The sequence below is a fragment of the Scardinius erythrophthalmus genome (genome assembly GCF_964197995.2).
Source record: "Scardinius erythrophthalmus genome assembly, chromosome: 23".
Taxonomy (NCBI): domain Eukaryota; kingdom Metazoa; phylum Chordata; class Actinopteri; order Cypriniformes; family Leuciscidae; genus Scardinius; species Scardinius erythrophthalmus.
In genome coordinates this window covers 4908076-4926156 of record NC_138243.1, presented here as the reverse complement: position 1 = coordinate 4926156, position 18081 = coordinate 4908076, and the positions used below count along the sequence as shown (strand labels likewise).

At 39.7% G+C, this 18081-nt stretch overlaps 1 protein-coding gene across 1 annotated transcript; it reads left to right on the top strand.

Moving 5' to 3' along the window:
- Window positions 1-3899: 3899 nt before the first annotated feature.
- On the top strand, window positions 3900-5894 carry diras2 (DIRAS family GTPase 2; the record flags this gene model as incomplete). Its single annotated transcript, XM_081353649.1, has 2 exons — window positions 3900-4037; window positions 5277-5894. The coding sequence occupies exon 2, from the start codon at window positions 5295-5297 to the stop codon at window positions 5892-5894; it is 600 nt and encodes a 199-aa protein (XP_081209775.1). The 5' UTR covers window positions 3900-4037; window positions 5277-5294.
- Between the last annotated feature and the right edge of the window lie 12187 nt (window positions 5895-18081).

Genomic DNA, 18081 nt, shown 5'->3' with positions numbered 1-18081 from the left:
TTCTTCTTGCTCTGATTGGTTGGAGGGATGGCTATAGGTTTCTTCTTGCTCTGATTGGTTGGAGGGACGGCTATAGGTTTCTTCTGGTGCTGATTGGTTGGAGGGACGGCTATAGGTTTCTTCTGGTGCTGATTGGTTGGAAGGACGGCTATAGGCTTCTTCTCGTGCTGATTGGTTGGATGGATGGCTATAGGTTTCTTCTGGTGCTGATTGGTTGGAGGGACGCTATAGGTTTATTTTTGTTCTGATTGGTTGGAGGGACGGCTATAGGTTTATTCTCATTCTGATTGGTTGGAGGGACGTCTATAGGTTTCTTCTTGTTCTGATTGGTTGGAGGGACGGCTATAGGTTTATTCTTGTTCTGATTGGTTGGAGGGACGGCTATAGGTTTCTTCTGGTGCTGATTGGTTGGAGGTACGGCTATAGGTTTCTTCTGGTGCTGATTGGTTGGAGGGACGGCTATAGGTTTCTTCTTGTGCTGATTGGTTGGAGGGACGGCTATAGGTTTCTTCTGGTGCTGATTGGTTGGAGGGACGGATATAGGTTTCTTCTTGTGCTGATTGGTTGGAGGGACGGCTATAGGTTTCTTCTGGTGCTGATTGGTTGGATGGATGGCTATAGGTTTCTTCTTGTGCTGATTGGTAGGAGGGATGGCTATAGGTTTCTTCTTGTGCTGATTGGTAGGAAGGATGGCTATAGGTTTCTTCTGGTGCTGATTGGTTGGAGGGACGGCTATAGGTTTATTCTTGTTCTGATTGGTTGGGGGGATGGCTATAGGTTTCTTCTTGTGCTGATTGGTTGGAGGGACGGCTATAGGTTTCTTCTGGTGCTGATTGGTTGGAGGGACGGCTATAGGTTTCTTCTGGTGCTGATTGGTTGGAGGGACGGCTATAGGTTTCTTCTGGTGCTGATTGGTTGGAGGGATGGCTATAGGTTTCTTCTGGTGCTGATTGGTTTAAGGGACAACTATGGGTTTCTTCTGGTGCTGATTGGTTGGAGGGATGGCTATAGGTTTCTTCTGGTGCTGATTGGTTGGAGGGATGGCTATAGGTTTCTTCTGGTGCTGATTGGTTGGAGGTACGTCTCGACCTGACTGCAGTTCATCGTCGTAACCGACTTGAGTGGGCAAATGCTCACATTCGATGGCGTCTGGCACTTTGGAGAGGTGTTCTCTTCACAGATGAATCCCGGTTTTCACTGTACAGGGCAGATGGCAGACAGCATGTATGGCGTCTTGTGGGTGAGCGGTTTGCTGATGTCAACATTGTGGATCGAGTGGTGGCGGTGGGGTTATGGTATGGGCAGGTGTATGTTATGGACAACGAACACAGGTGCATTTTATTGATGGCATTTTGAATGCACAGAGATAACGTGACGAGATCCTGAGGCCCATTGTTGTGCCATTCATCCACGACCATCACCTCATGTTGCAGCATGATAATGCACCGCCCCATGTTGCAAGGATCTGTACACAGTTCCTGGAAGCTGAATTCATCCCAGTTCTTGCATGGCCAGTCTCTCAATATTTGAAAGAAATAGGCCTTTTGTATACATAGAAAAAGTCTTAGATCTTTGAGTACAGCTCATGAAAAATGGGGGCAAAAACAAAATTGTTACGTTTATAATTTTGTTCAGTGTACTTCTAATATGTAAAATGTTCCTTTCTAAAGAAAGCCTACTGCTTATCAGAAGCTCTTCCAGGTTTGTGGAATTGTCATGTGACTTTCACTGAAAACTGAGACAAACTGAGATTTACAGAAGTCACTTCACTTATAATAAGTGTTTTCTTAATCTTGCAACATTGCAGCTCCTGATGAACACATTAATTATTATCTGAATGATCACTTAGTCAGTCATTTAACCATGTATTACTGTCTTAGGAGAGCTTTTGTCTTTTAAACACATTAACCAATGTCCAAATACACATAATGGTCACATTGCCAGTTTGTTTTGATTTCTGTTCTGGTCTGTGTTAAGTTAATCTGTTAATAATATAATAATAATAAAATTAAAGCTACAATATGTAATTTTTTTTTCGCTGCTAGGGGTCACTAACCTCTTACAATAACAAAGGCGTATGTTAATGACGCATAAGCAGAATTATGGAACTTGTTGTCATGCTGATGGATCTAATTATGTTTATGGATGAGTGAATACATTGATAATGAAGCAGGGCGCGATTGCTAATGAGAGACAAATATCAGCGCCACACGCGAGTCCCGCGGATATAAAGGAATGAGGACATTTCATTCTACAGGACTAACTTACCCGCAAGTGCAGAATTACTAGTTACTCACACGTCAGTTTATTAGACGAATGAAACTTGTGAGCTAACACAGCGCTGTTTCACTTGGTCTACACTATCACACTAAACTGCATTTGAGTGTGTTAAAAGTTATAATGTTATTCTATGTGTTAGTTTGTTATCTGTATGAGACTAGCAGTAAGCTAGATCAACATTAGAATAAGATACTGATCATATTCTAATATTTCAATATGTTGAGATTTAACATTGATTAGTTTTATGTATATTTGCTCACCTGTCTATTAAAGTACATGCAAGAGCGGCGTCTCTGTCAAGTCCAAGTTTGTTGCGGACGTGGAGCTCTCGGCATCTCGAAAACGCCACGCTGATAAAGATCCTTGTTTTAGTTCTCCTTTTGTCCCAAAGTCTGCTTGCCATGGTCCATAATGTTTGAACGAAACAACAACAGCACGAGCGTGCCGCTAGACGTAACGCAGTTGTCCATGTCTGTCACCATATATGAGCTATAACCAGGAATAACGTAGATATTACGTCATTGACAGGCGACAAGACCAGGGACAAGTCATTATTTTAAATAGGAATTTCTCTGAAATTAAAAGTACACAACGGCAAGAAATATATCACACTGTGCAAGTGACTTTTGGGTAATTTATTACAAAAATCATACATATTGTACCTTTAAGTTTATGGTTCTCTGATGGTTAATAGTCATATGACATGCAGGTAAACAAATAAAACATTTCATCTTTCATTTTGATCATCTGTTTTAATATGATTATTTTTATTTTAAAATTATTAATTTCAATTTAGCATTTTCATGACTTAATTAATTACTTAATAGCTGTTCATTAAACTCACGAGCCCCAGTCTGGGAAACTCTGACATAATGTAATATTTAATGTACTTCATGTTGCTGGTAACAGATAATGGAATATTTTTTCTTTCTCTTTGTATTTTTATATCAATTTGGTACAAGGTTATCCTATTCAAATCAATATGATAAATGAGTTAGGTCAAAAGCAATCAAAAAGTAGTCATATTACATTAAATGTGTAATGTAATGGATTACGTTACTAACTAAAACAATTGTATCATGTAATTTGGAATCAGTAACTGATTACAATTTGTAATAACCTACCCAGCTCTATTGTTTAAATAGGATACATTACTGATGCCAGGCTTTAAAGGATGTATAGTTCGAGAATGTGTTTTGTAACGAACATTATACGTAGGCTACAGTATGAAACTCTATGAAACACACTGTAAAACTGACATTTAGCCAATCACATTGGAGAGGACGTTATTATTTAAAGAAGGGAAGAAAAAGCCGTTCACAGTTCAGTATGAAGACCATTCAATAATGCCATTGCTCTCTGTTTACATTTAGAGTGAAATTCTAATTTTAATCTTACATTTCTTAACTTCACAAAAGCCTAACGCACATCTACAGCTGAATTATATATATACAGCCCACTATAAAAGCGAAAGGGTCTGATGATGATGAGTATGAGGAATATAATGAGGCAGGGCTTCGTGTGTGTTTTGCAACGGGCTGAAATCCCAGATGATGACGTCACGGGGAGAGAACGGGAGAGAGTCAGCAGACACTCAGGAAACACACGCTCCCTTTAAACATCACAGTCATGCCTCAGATGGACCTTTAGAGGGATCGGAGACCTCAGGAAAAACAACCCATATCCCATCATCTCCATCGTCCACCACGACATGACGACGGGAATTTAAAATCACGCCTTTGTACATCAGCATTTAGGTGAGTTTCTGAAGCGCATCCATTCAAACCAGCGAATCAAATCGGGTTATGTATTATTTATTATTTTAAATACACCGTATTTATTATAGCCTATATAATTTATTATAAAACAAGGAATATCAAAGGTATAGTAGCCTAAGTGGTACTCACAGTTTAGTGCCGTTTTCTGTTGGTGTTGTTTTGCGCATTCTGCCTCCACCATCAAACAGCGCTGCATCACATCCTGACCCGTTTACCGTCAAATAAAAGACGCATTCAGATATATGTCCCGATTTTGCTTGCATCCATGTGCTCACTGAGCATGTGCTGCTCCTGTGTTGAGGCTTTTATATTCGTCCTGCTGGATGAACTGATCAGGGAAACCTACATGTCAGACTGGCAGAGGTCTCATTGGCCAGTATCTCCACTGACTCTCATTATAAGAAAGCTGAGTTTACTTTGATATCGAATTGCATGAATTTTGAATGCTTTACATTAGGGGTGTAATGATACCCTCATGTCACGATTCGAACATATCGCGATACTGAACTCACGATACGATATTATTGCGATACTCCAAGACATATGGTAGCCTTAAAAGTTAACCAAAAATGTACAGTCGATTGACACGCTAAATTTGGTGTTAAATTGTGTGTGTAAATGAATAGGCTCGGACTTGGTGCTGGAAACCCAATAGAGACACCAGAAGAATTTTTTTTTTCATGATTCTGGAGCTGAAAATACAGAATTATTTTAGACGAATATACTTGCACTTGTAGTAGATATATTTAAAATAATGTAGGCCACTTTTTACTGGTAACATCAGACATACGGCATTATCAGGACACACAAATATTCCCCCTTTGCATTATTATACATTATATTCAACATTATATATATAGTAGTTTAATGTAGTACTGACACAGAAATGTTCATTTTGGGTGAACTATCCACAATACATATTGTCTCTATACATATCGATGCATTTTTGTATTGCGATATATTGTGACACGATATATTGTTAAACCCCTAGGCCTACTTTACTTTATTTTTTATATGTTTATATTGTAGAAAGCTCTCTGTAGGCTACCGAAATCATGTTTTAAAACAGACTTAAAATAATGTAATATCATAATAATATTATAATATAATGTTTGTCTCGTTTCATGATTTATAATGCAAATACAGTGTTGTCGATGGGATGTCAAACTTCTGGTGCTTGTATTTCATACGCGTTCCTTTCACTTTGCCTCCATCCAGGTCTTTCTAAGCGCCGCTATGCCAGAACAAAGCAATGATTACCGGGTGGTTGTGTTTGGAGCCGGCGGAGTGGGCAAAAGCTCCTTGGTCTTGCGCTTTGTGAAGGGAACCTTTCGCGAGAGCTACATCCCCACCGTCGAGGACACCTACAGGCAGGTTATCAGCTGCGACAAGAGCATCTGCACGCTTCAGATCACGGACACCACCGGCAGCCACCAGTTCCCCGCCATGCAGCGCCTGTCCATCTCTAAAGGCCACGCATTCATCCTAGTCTACTCAATCTCCAGCAAACAGTCTCTGGAGGAGCTCAAGCCCATCTTCGAGCAGATCTGCCTGATTAAGGGAGACATCGAGAACATCCCGATCATGCTGGTGGGAAACAAGAACGACGAGCTGAACAGCCGTGAAGTGGAGAGCGGGGACGGAGAGGCCACGGCCAAGAGGTGGAAGTGTGCCTTCATGGAGACCTCAGCCAAGACCAATCACAACGTCAAGGAGCTGTTTCAGGAGCTTCTGAACTTGGAGAAACGCAGGACTGTGAGCCTTCAGATCGACAGCAAGAAGAGCAAGCAGCAAAAACGAGCTGAGAAGCTGAAGGGCAAATGTGTGGTCATGTGAAAAACCAAAGTGTGTTTGGAAAACCAAAGCATTTTGCGGATGGTTTTAATGCACCGTTTACACCTGAAGACAAGGACGTTGGAATTTAGTGGGACAACTGTTGTTTACTCGGATATCTTAAAGAAAGAGTTCATCCAAAAATGAAAATGTGGTAAACCGTTAAGGCTTTATTTCTTCTGTGGAACACAAATGTTAAAACATTTTTTTAAAGAAGAATGGGCGCTCTTTTCCATATTAAGTAAACGGGGTAATGTCCAAAATGACAAACAGCAGTTCATATGACTCAATGCGCAATATTCCTGAAGTCATTCGCTTACTGGAGGGGAAGATCTTTATTCGATACTTTTATGATGCCTTTTCATTTAGGAGCCTGACTGCACTAGTCCCATCCACCAACATTATATGCAATTATGCAAAAGAGTCAGCAAAATATACATTCTTTGCTTATTTTTTGACCTAATTTTCTGTGGAGAAAATAAAGGGACATGGTGGTGGAAAAAAACATGAGATGGGAGGACAAACAATACGTCAATGCTTCTCTAACAAATGTTTGCATTCAACCAAGAAACTTTGCGTTCACTCGCAAAACATTTTAAGCTCTTTCTCTTTTCTCTTTTTGAGTTTCTTGGTGGAACGCAAGCGTTTTTGCGAGGGAACGCAAAGTTTCTCGGGGGAATGCAAAACATTTGCGAGAGAACGCAATAGCATTGACAAATCATTTTTCCTCCATCTCATATTTTTTCCTTCATCATGTTCCTTTAGGGGCTCAAGATGTCATCCAAGATGTTCATGTCTTTCTCTCTTCAGTCGAAAATAAATTAAGGTTTTTGAGGAAAACATTGTAGGATTTTTCTCCATTTAGTGACTTCAATGGTTATCAACGGGTTGAAGGTCCAAATTGCAGTTTCAGTGCAGCTTCAAAGTCTCGACACGATCCAGCCGAGGAATAAAGGTCTTATCTAGCTAAACCTTCGGTCATTTAAAAAAAAAAAAAAATGTATATAGGCCTACTTTTTAACCACAAAGTCTCATCTTGCACTAGCTCTGCGATGCGCCACACATTACATAATCACGTTGAAAGGTCACGTGTGACGTAGGCGCAAGTACAGACCTAGTTTTTACGAAGCGAACGTGCAAAGAAAATACATTCATAAAAGGTAAAACAACGATGTCGGACAATTTTGACGTTGGTTTTTCGCCCTACCCTACATTTTCCACATACGTCAGGTTACAGACTGACCTTTCCAACATGATTACGTAATGCGTGAAGTCATGGACGTGCAAGACGAGCATTTGTGGTTAAAAAGTATATATCAGTTTTTTGTTTTAGTGAGTGTGAGTGATGAGTGATGGTTTGTCTAGATTAGACCTGTAAACCTCGGCTGGGAGACTTTGAAGTTGCACTGAAACTCACATTCGGACCTTCAACCCGTTGAAGTCACTATATAGAGAAAAATCCTGGAATAATTTCCTCAAAACACCTTCATTTCTTTTCACCTGAAGAAAGAAAGACATGAATATCTTGGATGACGTGGGGGTGAGTAAATTATCAGGAAATTTTAATTTTGAAGTGAACTAATCCTTTAATTTTACACTTCGTAATGACATAATTTCGCCAGCTTGTCACAGATGTGATTGTGGTGTAATCAAAGTTTACAGCAACATCAGTGCCTGGCAACCTGTTCTGCTCTCAGTTTTACTCCCTTAGACCACAAACTCAAAGGGAAAACCCCAGGCTAACCCAGCGGCAGTACTAATACCTTTTTTTTTTTTTTTTTTAAATCAATAAGCATTTCAAAAAGCAGTAAAATCAGGACAAGGGTTTTAAAAGCTATTTAAAAGCACTAGCTATTCCTGAGATCGATTGAAATAGTCGCATTAGCTTTATAGCTGTTGTGTTGGAGAACAGCTGCCTCTTACAGCACAGGCTAGGCGAAATGTCAGGCTAGGCGAAACGTGTTTATAATAGAGACGTCATATATGGCAGGTCATGATCGCATTCATCAACTGAATGGTAACATGTCAAGGCATGCGGCCAGTAGTAATCAACTAAAATAAGCTAAATGGTTGTTACTGTGTTAGTTGTGCAACTCACTGTCAAGGTTTTTAGGACGGCTGTCATAGTTTTATTATATGCCTTCGATTGGATTGTATCAAAGCTTTAGTTTTATTTTCAGGGTTTTTAGGTTTTCTGTCTATTAATGAGTTTATAAATGTGCTCTTCCAAACACAGAGTTGACTATTTTCCGAGTAATATACAGTATTTGTATGAAGGGATATTGTAGTATGAAAGGAAAGATCAGCTACAACACAGTCACATTAATTGTAAACCTTATTGGCAGATTCATTTTAGAACACGGTAAACATAATAATATTAATCGCTGACAAAATTACAGTTGGCAGGGGTTTTTCAAGCGAAATAACATGATCTATCGTCGACATGTGTTTACACATATTTAGTGAAATATCAACATGTGCTTTTGAGAGGATAGCTTTTCTAATTATGTATTTTAGCATGACAGCTCTTGTACAGTGAGCTATTAATCAAGTTCAAGTGCTATATTATATTTGTTACAAGAAGAAACTCACTTGTCTGGTTAGAGTGAAGTAAACAGCTGCATATTTTCTGTAGTAGAGTACTGGAGAGCTTTATCAAATGTGATATTTAACTTGAATAGCATAATCTGTGCAAATGTAGCTGTTTAAAATGTGCATCACGGGTACAGGAATTGCTAAGACCCAAAGCTTACAGTGGGTTTCTGTTATACAGTTGGAGTTCTGATATAAAAATTGTTCTATTGTTTTGATGAAATGCCTGTATAGACATCATGTGTGCCTACAAGTTTATATGATTGTGTTTTAGGTCACAGGAATAAATTATATTATGCATTTGATCGAATGTCTTCATTCATAAAGTTATTTATGAATTTAACTAGAAAATGAATCCATCATTTTCACATGAAAGAACATTTTAAGGGTTGTAATAGAAATTTCGTCTCCCTTTGTATTCAAACAATTGTGTTAATATCATCCTAGCAGCTGCCACGGTTATACGTGCATCTATTCAAACCGCTGATGAATGGTGTGACTCTGGGCAGAAATGATGCTTGTGTGTGTGTGTGTGTGTGTGTGTGTGTGTGTGTGTGTGTGTGGTGGTGGTGGTGGTGGGGGGGGGGGGGCACGGGGGAAGAATTTCTGTGCTATTTAGACATGTCAGAGTAATAAAGCCCGCGAGGCTCATTATCGGCAAGTCAAGTGTCCTACAGTATAATGGAGCACCTGCCAGCACTTAACCAGCATCAGGCCGGAAACACAAGCTCTCTCATGATGATGAGCACCACCAGCACAATACACCATTCTTCTGACTAAAACATGCTGTCATTTACTAACAACAAAAACTAGCAACTGATATCAGATGACTCTGACATCAAATCTGACAGGAGAATGGCTCCATTTTATTGTTTGATTATTTTGATAGTCCATTTTAGAAATTCTGCTAGCTAGAAGTAACTACGTGCCAACTTATTATACTAAACCTAACCTAACAGTGTACTACAGTCTATACTCTAATGAGAGTCTGTTGGCATGTAGTTGCATATTAATGAAGACAGGGAAACAGGGCAAGCTGCAGGTCGGTGACGTGTGTGTCAAAGCGGCGAAAGTTACACAATGCTACAACACAAACTAACCACTAACCCTACACCATAAGGCAGCTTTTGCAACCAATCGTACCTTTCGGCATGCCCATTACTCCGGCCGGCAGATACCCACGCTTGAGTTAATGAGAGTTAGTTGATATGAACTAACTTACTAATTAAAGGTAGAAAATGGGAATAATGCCATTGTTTCCTATATGTTTTTAGCTCTGTCTTTGGGGTTTCCCTTAGCCAATCCAGCTTGTAATGAATCCACTGGAGGCAAGTTGAACTGAACCCATGTGCAGATTTATTTAACAAAACTTGATCAAAACAAATGCGAAATAAACTTGAACAAATATAAACTCACCTTACACAAAGCTAGACACCAGACAATGGGAACATAGGGCTATATATACACAAATACTAATGACTTGACAAGACACCTAAGCAATGAACAATGAACCAATGACGAAACAGAATAGAGAACCACATGACTAGAACAACTAATGAAAACAACACATGAAGCAAGGAGAGCACATGACATGATCACATGAGGAGAAAGGGAAACACATGACTGACTGTGTCCGAAATCACATACTCTCTTGAGTGGGTACTTATTTTAAATATGTAATAATAATAATACGATCTAAATACTGTAATATGAATGAGTGTAGTATGAAGGTAATCCGGACGTACTACATCCGCCATGTTGTCATTATCATGTCAACTACCAGCGTCAGTTGTGTTGCTTCACCGCTATTCACAAATCCTCTCCCGTGGCCTCATGGGATAATAAAGTGTCTATCATATACTTCAGAATCTCTGTATTAATTTTGTTTTGCCTGTATAAGTGACACTAACCATTGACTTGCATTATATCACCAAGGACCACGGTTTCAGCTAAAAACCTTCTTTACATTTTTACTGGAGAAATAAAAGACACTTACATCTTGAATAACCTGAGGGTGAGTAAATTAGCAGCAAATTTTCATTTTTCAACCATCCCTTTAGGGACTAAGACAGCAGTAGGTTTATTAGGCTGCTGTCCCTTAAAGTCCCAATGAAATCAAAATCGTTGTTTGGCTTTTACTATGAATTAAAAGCTTACTGTTATCTATAAGCTAGTGTGCTCCCTAAACAATGACAAAATTCACATTTAGAAGATATAAGCATTCAAAACGTACAGTCTCTCACTTCAGCAAATATGGATTAATGAGTTTGATGACATCACTCTGCACTTCAGCTTCTCATCAGATTTTCTGTCCAATCAAATGCTCTCTAGCATCTGAAGCTCCGCCCCCTACATTATGAATAGACGCTGAAGCTGCGGCTGAAATCGGTCACTTGTTCACACATCTACTATTTTCTCCATGGTGAATGGCAGATAGTGCACTATATAGGGGATAGGGAGTGATTCAGACAGTGTAAATATGCTTTCCATCAGGGCGAATGAAGTCTGGTTTCATGTTAGCGTCATGTGAACCGCCACAGCCCCGGTCCAGAGACACGATACACAGAGCGGATCATGTGATCGAGTCCCGCAGACCAGAAAACATATCAGACCCATTTGAATTCTGCAGAATGCTGTATTTTAAAGCGGTATGGAGGAAATGAGGAGAAATTGGCCGAGCTGTGATATAAACCAAACGCTATTGGCTATTTTAAAAAAGGGGAGGAGCTGTTCGATATGCCCCGCCCTGTCTTCCTGTTTAGTGATGATGTTAACACATTTGCTGCCTTCAAAAATCGATATGAGGTTTTATTAACAAAGTTCGGGAGGAGCACGTTCAGATAATTAACACAAGTGGAGAGCACTCAGCAATCAATGGTAAGAGGTGTATATACACTCAGAAGTCTCACCTCAATCCATGGACAGTTTTGCAGCATCCCCCCACCACCCCTTCTCCACACTTCTAGTCCTAAACACTTACAATCTGTAGGGATCTGCAGGAGACAGGAATATCTTTCACTATAACACTATAGAGTATTATTTTATTGAACACTTTGGCAAGCTGCTTTAAATATTATCATCAAACTGGTGTTAATTGACCCAGACAGGGAGTGCAGCCCTATCAGATTCATAACAGCCAGTCTCACACCCATGGCTACCTGTAAGTCAAAGTCTGATAAACTGAGCCAAGCAGTGTCGAATGAGACCAAAGCTTGAACAAGACAAAGGATGTTACAACCCTTGAGATGGAGACATTAATTTACTAATAACTAATATATGATAAAAAATGAAAGCAATATGAAAAAAGATAGCATAAATGGAGTATATGTATATTGCACTCTTGAAACCACACCCAGGTTGCTGTAAGAATCCTTAGAGCCGTAATTTCCCCCTTCTAAATCATGTCAAAACATTCGACAGATTGATTAAAACTTCGGAAAAAAATTTATTGATTAAGCAAACTTTTGATTATCATTTTCAAAAAAAAATTAAGCCTGGATTGTGGCAATCCAGCCTTCCCTGCTGCATATTTTTCCAAGTAAACAGGCCTCTTTAGTCCCACCGTGTCCCAGACTGTCGTCTTTCACCAAGCAAATCAACACTTACAGTGGTAAGATGATAAACACCTTTGAAACTGCAACAGCTGAAGCTTGCAAGGTAGGAAGGCATCAAAACATGCCCAAATACATTGTTAGCTTCACTTCCTGTCTCCTGAGATTCCTTCATCTGATCGATGTTTGTCCCAAGACTTGAAAGATAAGGTCCTTCATCCAGCATTTAGCCAGTCTCTGTTTTTGAACCTTTTGTACTGCTGCAGTGAAAGCCATACAACACATTAAATGCACATCTGCCTCAGCAATATATCTTATAACGACATTGAATGACAATGAATCCAGTTTTTACTAGCTGATAAACTGTCTACCCATGTTAGGCCTGTCACTCTGTATTTTGCCAGTTTGTTTTGCCAGTGTAACACTTTTCCACCATGCCTGATGATTGAAAGTGCATTGAACCCAGTGAAGTCTACAGACTTCTTGGCCTACCTGACCATCAAATCCTCTCCTCACGAGAGAAGGCCTATTTATACATGCACTCCTCACTCTCGGCCTATCCTGTCCCAGCAGGGATGCGGGAAGAGTACTCTGGGTTCGGGCCAGTTTCCGAGCTCGGACGGCATGCCTACTCTATCTGATTATTTGTAACTGTGAACTCGTGAAACAGCTTATAAACAGCTTATCACTTAATGAATTGACAGCCTGTCCGCTAATCTTCAACGTGTTTGCTATTAAATAGTGATCCTGGGGTGAGCTACTATCTGGAGTTTGCAAAAATGTTTTATTAAAGAAATCAGACAATTTTGCAACAGGTAGTATTCAGTTTACAGCACTGGTTCAATTCTATGGTATCTGTGGAACAGACTGAAACACAGGGCTTGAATACACAGAACAGATCAAGGAAACGAGACACAGCTAGGGCATATTAACTAACAAGTAATTAACCCTCTGGGGTCTGAGGTGTTTTCTGGGCCCTGGAGGTGTTCTGAATTGCTCTGACATTTGTGCTTATTTCTGTTACTTGTGACATTTTCATGGCTAAAGTCTGATTACACTGTATTCAGCACAAACTCTGCTACAATAATATGTCAGCAGCATGTATGTGAAAGTTTATAGTTTAGAGATAATGATGTTTATGCGTGGGTTGTGAAAAAACAAAAAACAATTGTCACTGAAATAAGGTCATGAAACCCATACTGATTATTTCTTCACAAGACTTTAAAAAAAAAAAATAATCGCCCTTGAGGCTGACGAGGGCGTGGCTTACTCAGAGCAGGAAGCCTCCAGGGTGGAGCCGGCAGTTCGGGAGACCAGGGCGGAGCCGGCCGTCCAGTGTTGAGTGTCTTGAGGACGGCCTTCGTGGCCGTGTGAGTGGCCTGGACCGGAAACGGAGTCCTCTCCGGACACTCCTGGACGGGGACTGGAGTCCTCTCTGACAGAGTCCTCTCTGGACTCTCCTGGACGGGAGATGGAGTCTCCGGAGAAGCCTTGTTGGTTGTAAAAACTGAAGAAGCTTTTTTTATTGTTAACTGTTAACTTGCTTTACATCATCGTTACAACATTAATCGTTTTTGCGTGTTGAACGATGTTGTAATTGTAGAAATGTAATATACTGTAAATGTTACCCAGCAAGCATTAACTACTTGTCAACGTAGCACATTGTAATAATATTAAGCTGGATGGATTGATATTGAAATATATCAATATTAAGTTGCTGCTGTATTACTGTGTTGCAAAGTGTATATGTAATCAATGAAAAAAATATGCTGTGTGGCAGAAGAAAAAAATCAGTAAATAAACTCCCTTTGCAATCGTGACAGTGGTGTCATTTTTGTTTAATTTAGACCCTCTTTTATAATCATTTCATCTCTTTAAATGTGCCAGAGTGGAGAAGTGTAAGCAGTCTTGAAAAATAACACAAGACTCAACCTTGATGACTCGACTTGGACTTGAACACTGGGAGCTCGAGACTCGACTCGGACTCGAACTCAGGTAATGGTGACTCGACTCGGACTCGTCTTTGGTGACTCGGACTCGAACACTGGGGACTCGAGACTCTGTGACTCGACTACAACACTGGTACGAGCACACTCGGGCCTTTAAGAGAGTAGCCAGAAAAATGGAGCGTAAAATTCGGAAAAATTTAGGAAAAATTCGATTCATTCATTACTATAGGAGAGGAAGGATTTTCTAAACTCGTTAAATCATTTAAATCGACAACATGCATGTTAGATCCTATATAGACTAAGCTATTGAAAGAGATGCTTCCAGAGGTCATAGATCCTCTTCTTAATATAATTAATTCATCTTTGTCATTAGGATACACACCAAAAACTTAAGCTGGCTATGATTAAACCACTTGTTAAAAAAAAACAAAAAAACAAAACGCAACTTGATCCTTCAGAATTAGTCAATTACAGGCCGATCTCAAATCTACCTTTTCTGTCAAAGATATTAGAAAAGGCAGTATCCTCACAACTGTGTTCCTTTCTTGAAAGAAATGATATCTGCGAGGATTTTCAGTCAGGATTTAGACCGTACCACAGCACCGAGACTGCTCCCATTAGAGTCACAAATGATTTGCTCTTATCATCCGATCGTGGTTGTGTCTCTCTATTAGTGTTACTCGATCTTAGTGCTGCATTTGATACTATCGACCACAACATTCTTTTAAATAGACTCGAAAATTATGTTTGCATTAGTGGAATTGCATTAGCATGGTTTAAATCATACTTATCTGACCGTTATCAGTTTGTAGCAGTAAATGAAGAGATGTCTTATCGGTCAAGTTCAGTATGGCGTACCACAAGGCTCAGTACTAGGACCGCTGCTGTTCACTCTGTACATGCTACCATTAGGAGATATCATTAGGAAACATGGCATTAGCTTTCACTTATGCTGATGATACTTACAAAGCACTAAATGGTTTAGCTCCCCAGTACTTGAGCGAGCTCTTAACGCATTATAGTCCTTCACTTCTATTGAGATCTTCCTAAAATATCTAAATCGACTGCTGGCGGTAGATCCTTTTCCCATTTAGCACCAAAACTCTGGAACAGTCTTCCTAACATTGTCCGGGAAGCAGACACACTCTGTCATTTCAAAGCTTGACTAAAGACACATCTCTTTGACCTAGCATTCACATAACACATTATAAACTTCAATGTATTAGATTAGGTCAGCCGGAACCGGGAACACTTCCCATAAATCCTGATGTACTCATTACATCATTAGAAGGATGGTGTCTAAACTAATATTAGTCTCTCTGTTTATCCCGAGCTTTACCGCAGTCCGCCGGATCCAGGCCGTATCCAGACCTGATGAAGGACCTGCACCTAGACGCGATGACAACGCAGTCCTGAAGTGTCAACTAGTCTCTCCCCTGTGAAGGCCTCCTTCCCTTTACCTCTGTACACATAAAACATTGTCAAAATAATTCAAGTTCACATGGCTACGCAGAAGCGATAAATAATTCTGTATTATAAATTAAGTCCAGACAAATAATTTGACGAGGTCAATTTGTAAAGAGACTACACGCCTGCGCACATATTTATTCAAACGCGCATACCTATAGACTAAACATGTAATAAGCATTTGCACACCGTCAGCGTTCTCACAGGTTTGCATTTTTTTAGTTTGAGCAGAGATAAATTTTTCCAATATTTTCAAGGCTTGCACCTTGGAACCTGTTTCAAGGTTTGCGTTCTGGAGCCACCAGGCACTGTTTAGTGCGAATGAGCGGGCCGGAGCGCATTAAGGGTTTTCTGTTAGAACGGTGTCGTGTAAGTGGCTCTTAAGTTAATAACTAATGATCTTTGTAACGGAAGTGAATCAATCAAACTAACTTTAGCTGGACAATAACTTTATTCTAGAGCTTCTGTAAAGCCAAAACAGTCTCTGTTACTTTAATTTCCTATTATCACTGTAAAGCTGCTTTGAAACAATCTATATTGTTAAAAGTGCTATATAAATGAAAGTGACTTGACTTGACTCCCCTGGACGGGAGACGGAGAATAGAGGGCTCTGGTACGGCGGCGGCCATCCTGGGACGAGACTCTGGTACGGCGGCGGCCATCCTGGGACGAGACTCTGGAAAGGCGGCGGCCATCTTGGGACGAGACAGGATTTAAGAATGGCGGGCATCTTGAGACAAAGAATCAGGTGTGGCCACCATCCTGGCTGGAGACTCACTAGGTTGGCTCAGGGATCTCAATTATTGGACGCATTGTGACCACTTTTACTGCTACTAGATCCAATGTAGGTTTGTCATTCTGTCACACGCAGGGAGGGATGCAGGATCTACTTACAGCAGCTTAACTTTATTTTTCAAAGAACATAAAAGAAACCAAATACTCTAGACAAGAAACAGAACAACCTAGCATATAGCAGCAGCAACAACAGACAAGGAACAGACTGAAACACGGGGCTTAACAGATCAGGGAAACGAGACACAGCTGGGGAAAATGAACTAACGAGTAATTAACAAGACAACAGGTGAAATGGATCAAATTAACCTAGAAACACAGACGATCACAGAACGAAACAGATCAAAAGCAAACTCAAAACATAGCAAACAAACACTCAACGTGACAAGTGCCCAGCTAATGTGAGTGATTCCTTCTGAGTGAACACGAGTGAATCTGACTGCAGAAGATGTGAAAGATATTAATAAAAGTGATGTTAATAAAGCCAGCGCACAGTCCTGTATTTTCTTCCTGTTTTCGGTCGAAGTCCACAGTAGTCGATTGTCGAGTTCACACGCATAGGTTTAGTTACCTATGATCACGCGCGTGAACTCGACAATCGACTACTGTGGACTTCGACCGAAAACAGGAAGAAAATACAGGTCTGTGCGCTGGCTTAATTAACATCACTTTTTATTAATATCTTTCACATCTACTGCAGTCAGATTCACCCGTGTTAACGCTAAAGGAATCACTCACAATGGCTGGTGCACTTGTAATGACACATCAAGGATGTTAAGAAGCTAAAAGCAGGTTTAAAACTTGCCCCATTGAAGTCAACAGGGTGCAAATTTTAAAAAGAGGATAACACGGTGTAGGCAACACCGATTTTTGTCGTTGTTCTCTGTACTGACAGCACTCCAAATTTACAAAAAAATGAGCTCAATGTTAAAATTGACCGGAGTTATCCTTCTTTTATTTGTTAATTTATCTAATTTATTTCTATAAAGAAATAAATGTTTCCTTGCAAAAACAAAACAAAAGACAAAATAGAAAGAGAGAAGCTATTGGCTATCTAGGGAGGCAGTTTCATACACTGATACAGGGTTGGGTCTGAGGAGCTTCTTGGGATTAGTTCAATTAAGCTCCTTCTGGGCTTTATGTCAAGAATAGAACAATAAGAAGTGGAGCAGTGCTCTGATATCATCTAATGCTGCTGTTTGTGCAAATAACCCCTTTTCATCATCACTTCTCTAAAGACACCACTGTGGAAACATACCGGACTGCCTTAAGGTAAGAATATATATATATATTTGTATATTTACTTTCGAGGTATAGGCTAGTGTTTGTCACGGCGAGGTTAGGACTTTGCTGTCTCTTGCAAAATTTGGTGAGGAAGACACATAACACCTCTCATCGTATTTCCCGTCTTCCACAAAAACAAATTCAGAACATCAATAAAATGAAATTAAAGTACCTGAATTATGAACTAATGTTGCATTTACTGTATGGTTTGATTTCTGTTCCAGCAGGGAAATGTCTGTTTGGTGACTGAGTTTAATGCATACAGCTTTTATTATTATATTGAGAGAGCACACAGAATATTTGGACTTTTAAAAATGTATTTGCAACAGGATCATTTAAAATAAACTACTGAATACAATAACATATTCAAAAGAATTTGTTAACATTATTTAATGTATGAAGTAATAATTTTTAGAGCATTTATTAATCTAGTGTTTATTTCTACATATAATAGTAATTTTGTACAATTTCAGGTTGTATAAATGACCATTAGTTTGGATTAATTCATTAGTTTAGTCGTTAGTTTATGAATTAATAAGAATTCACAATGAACAC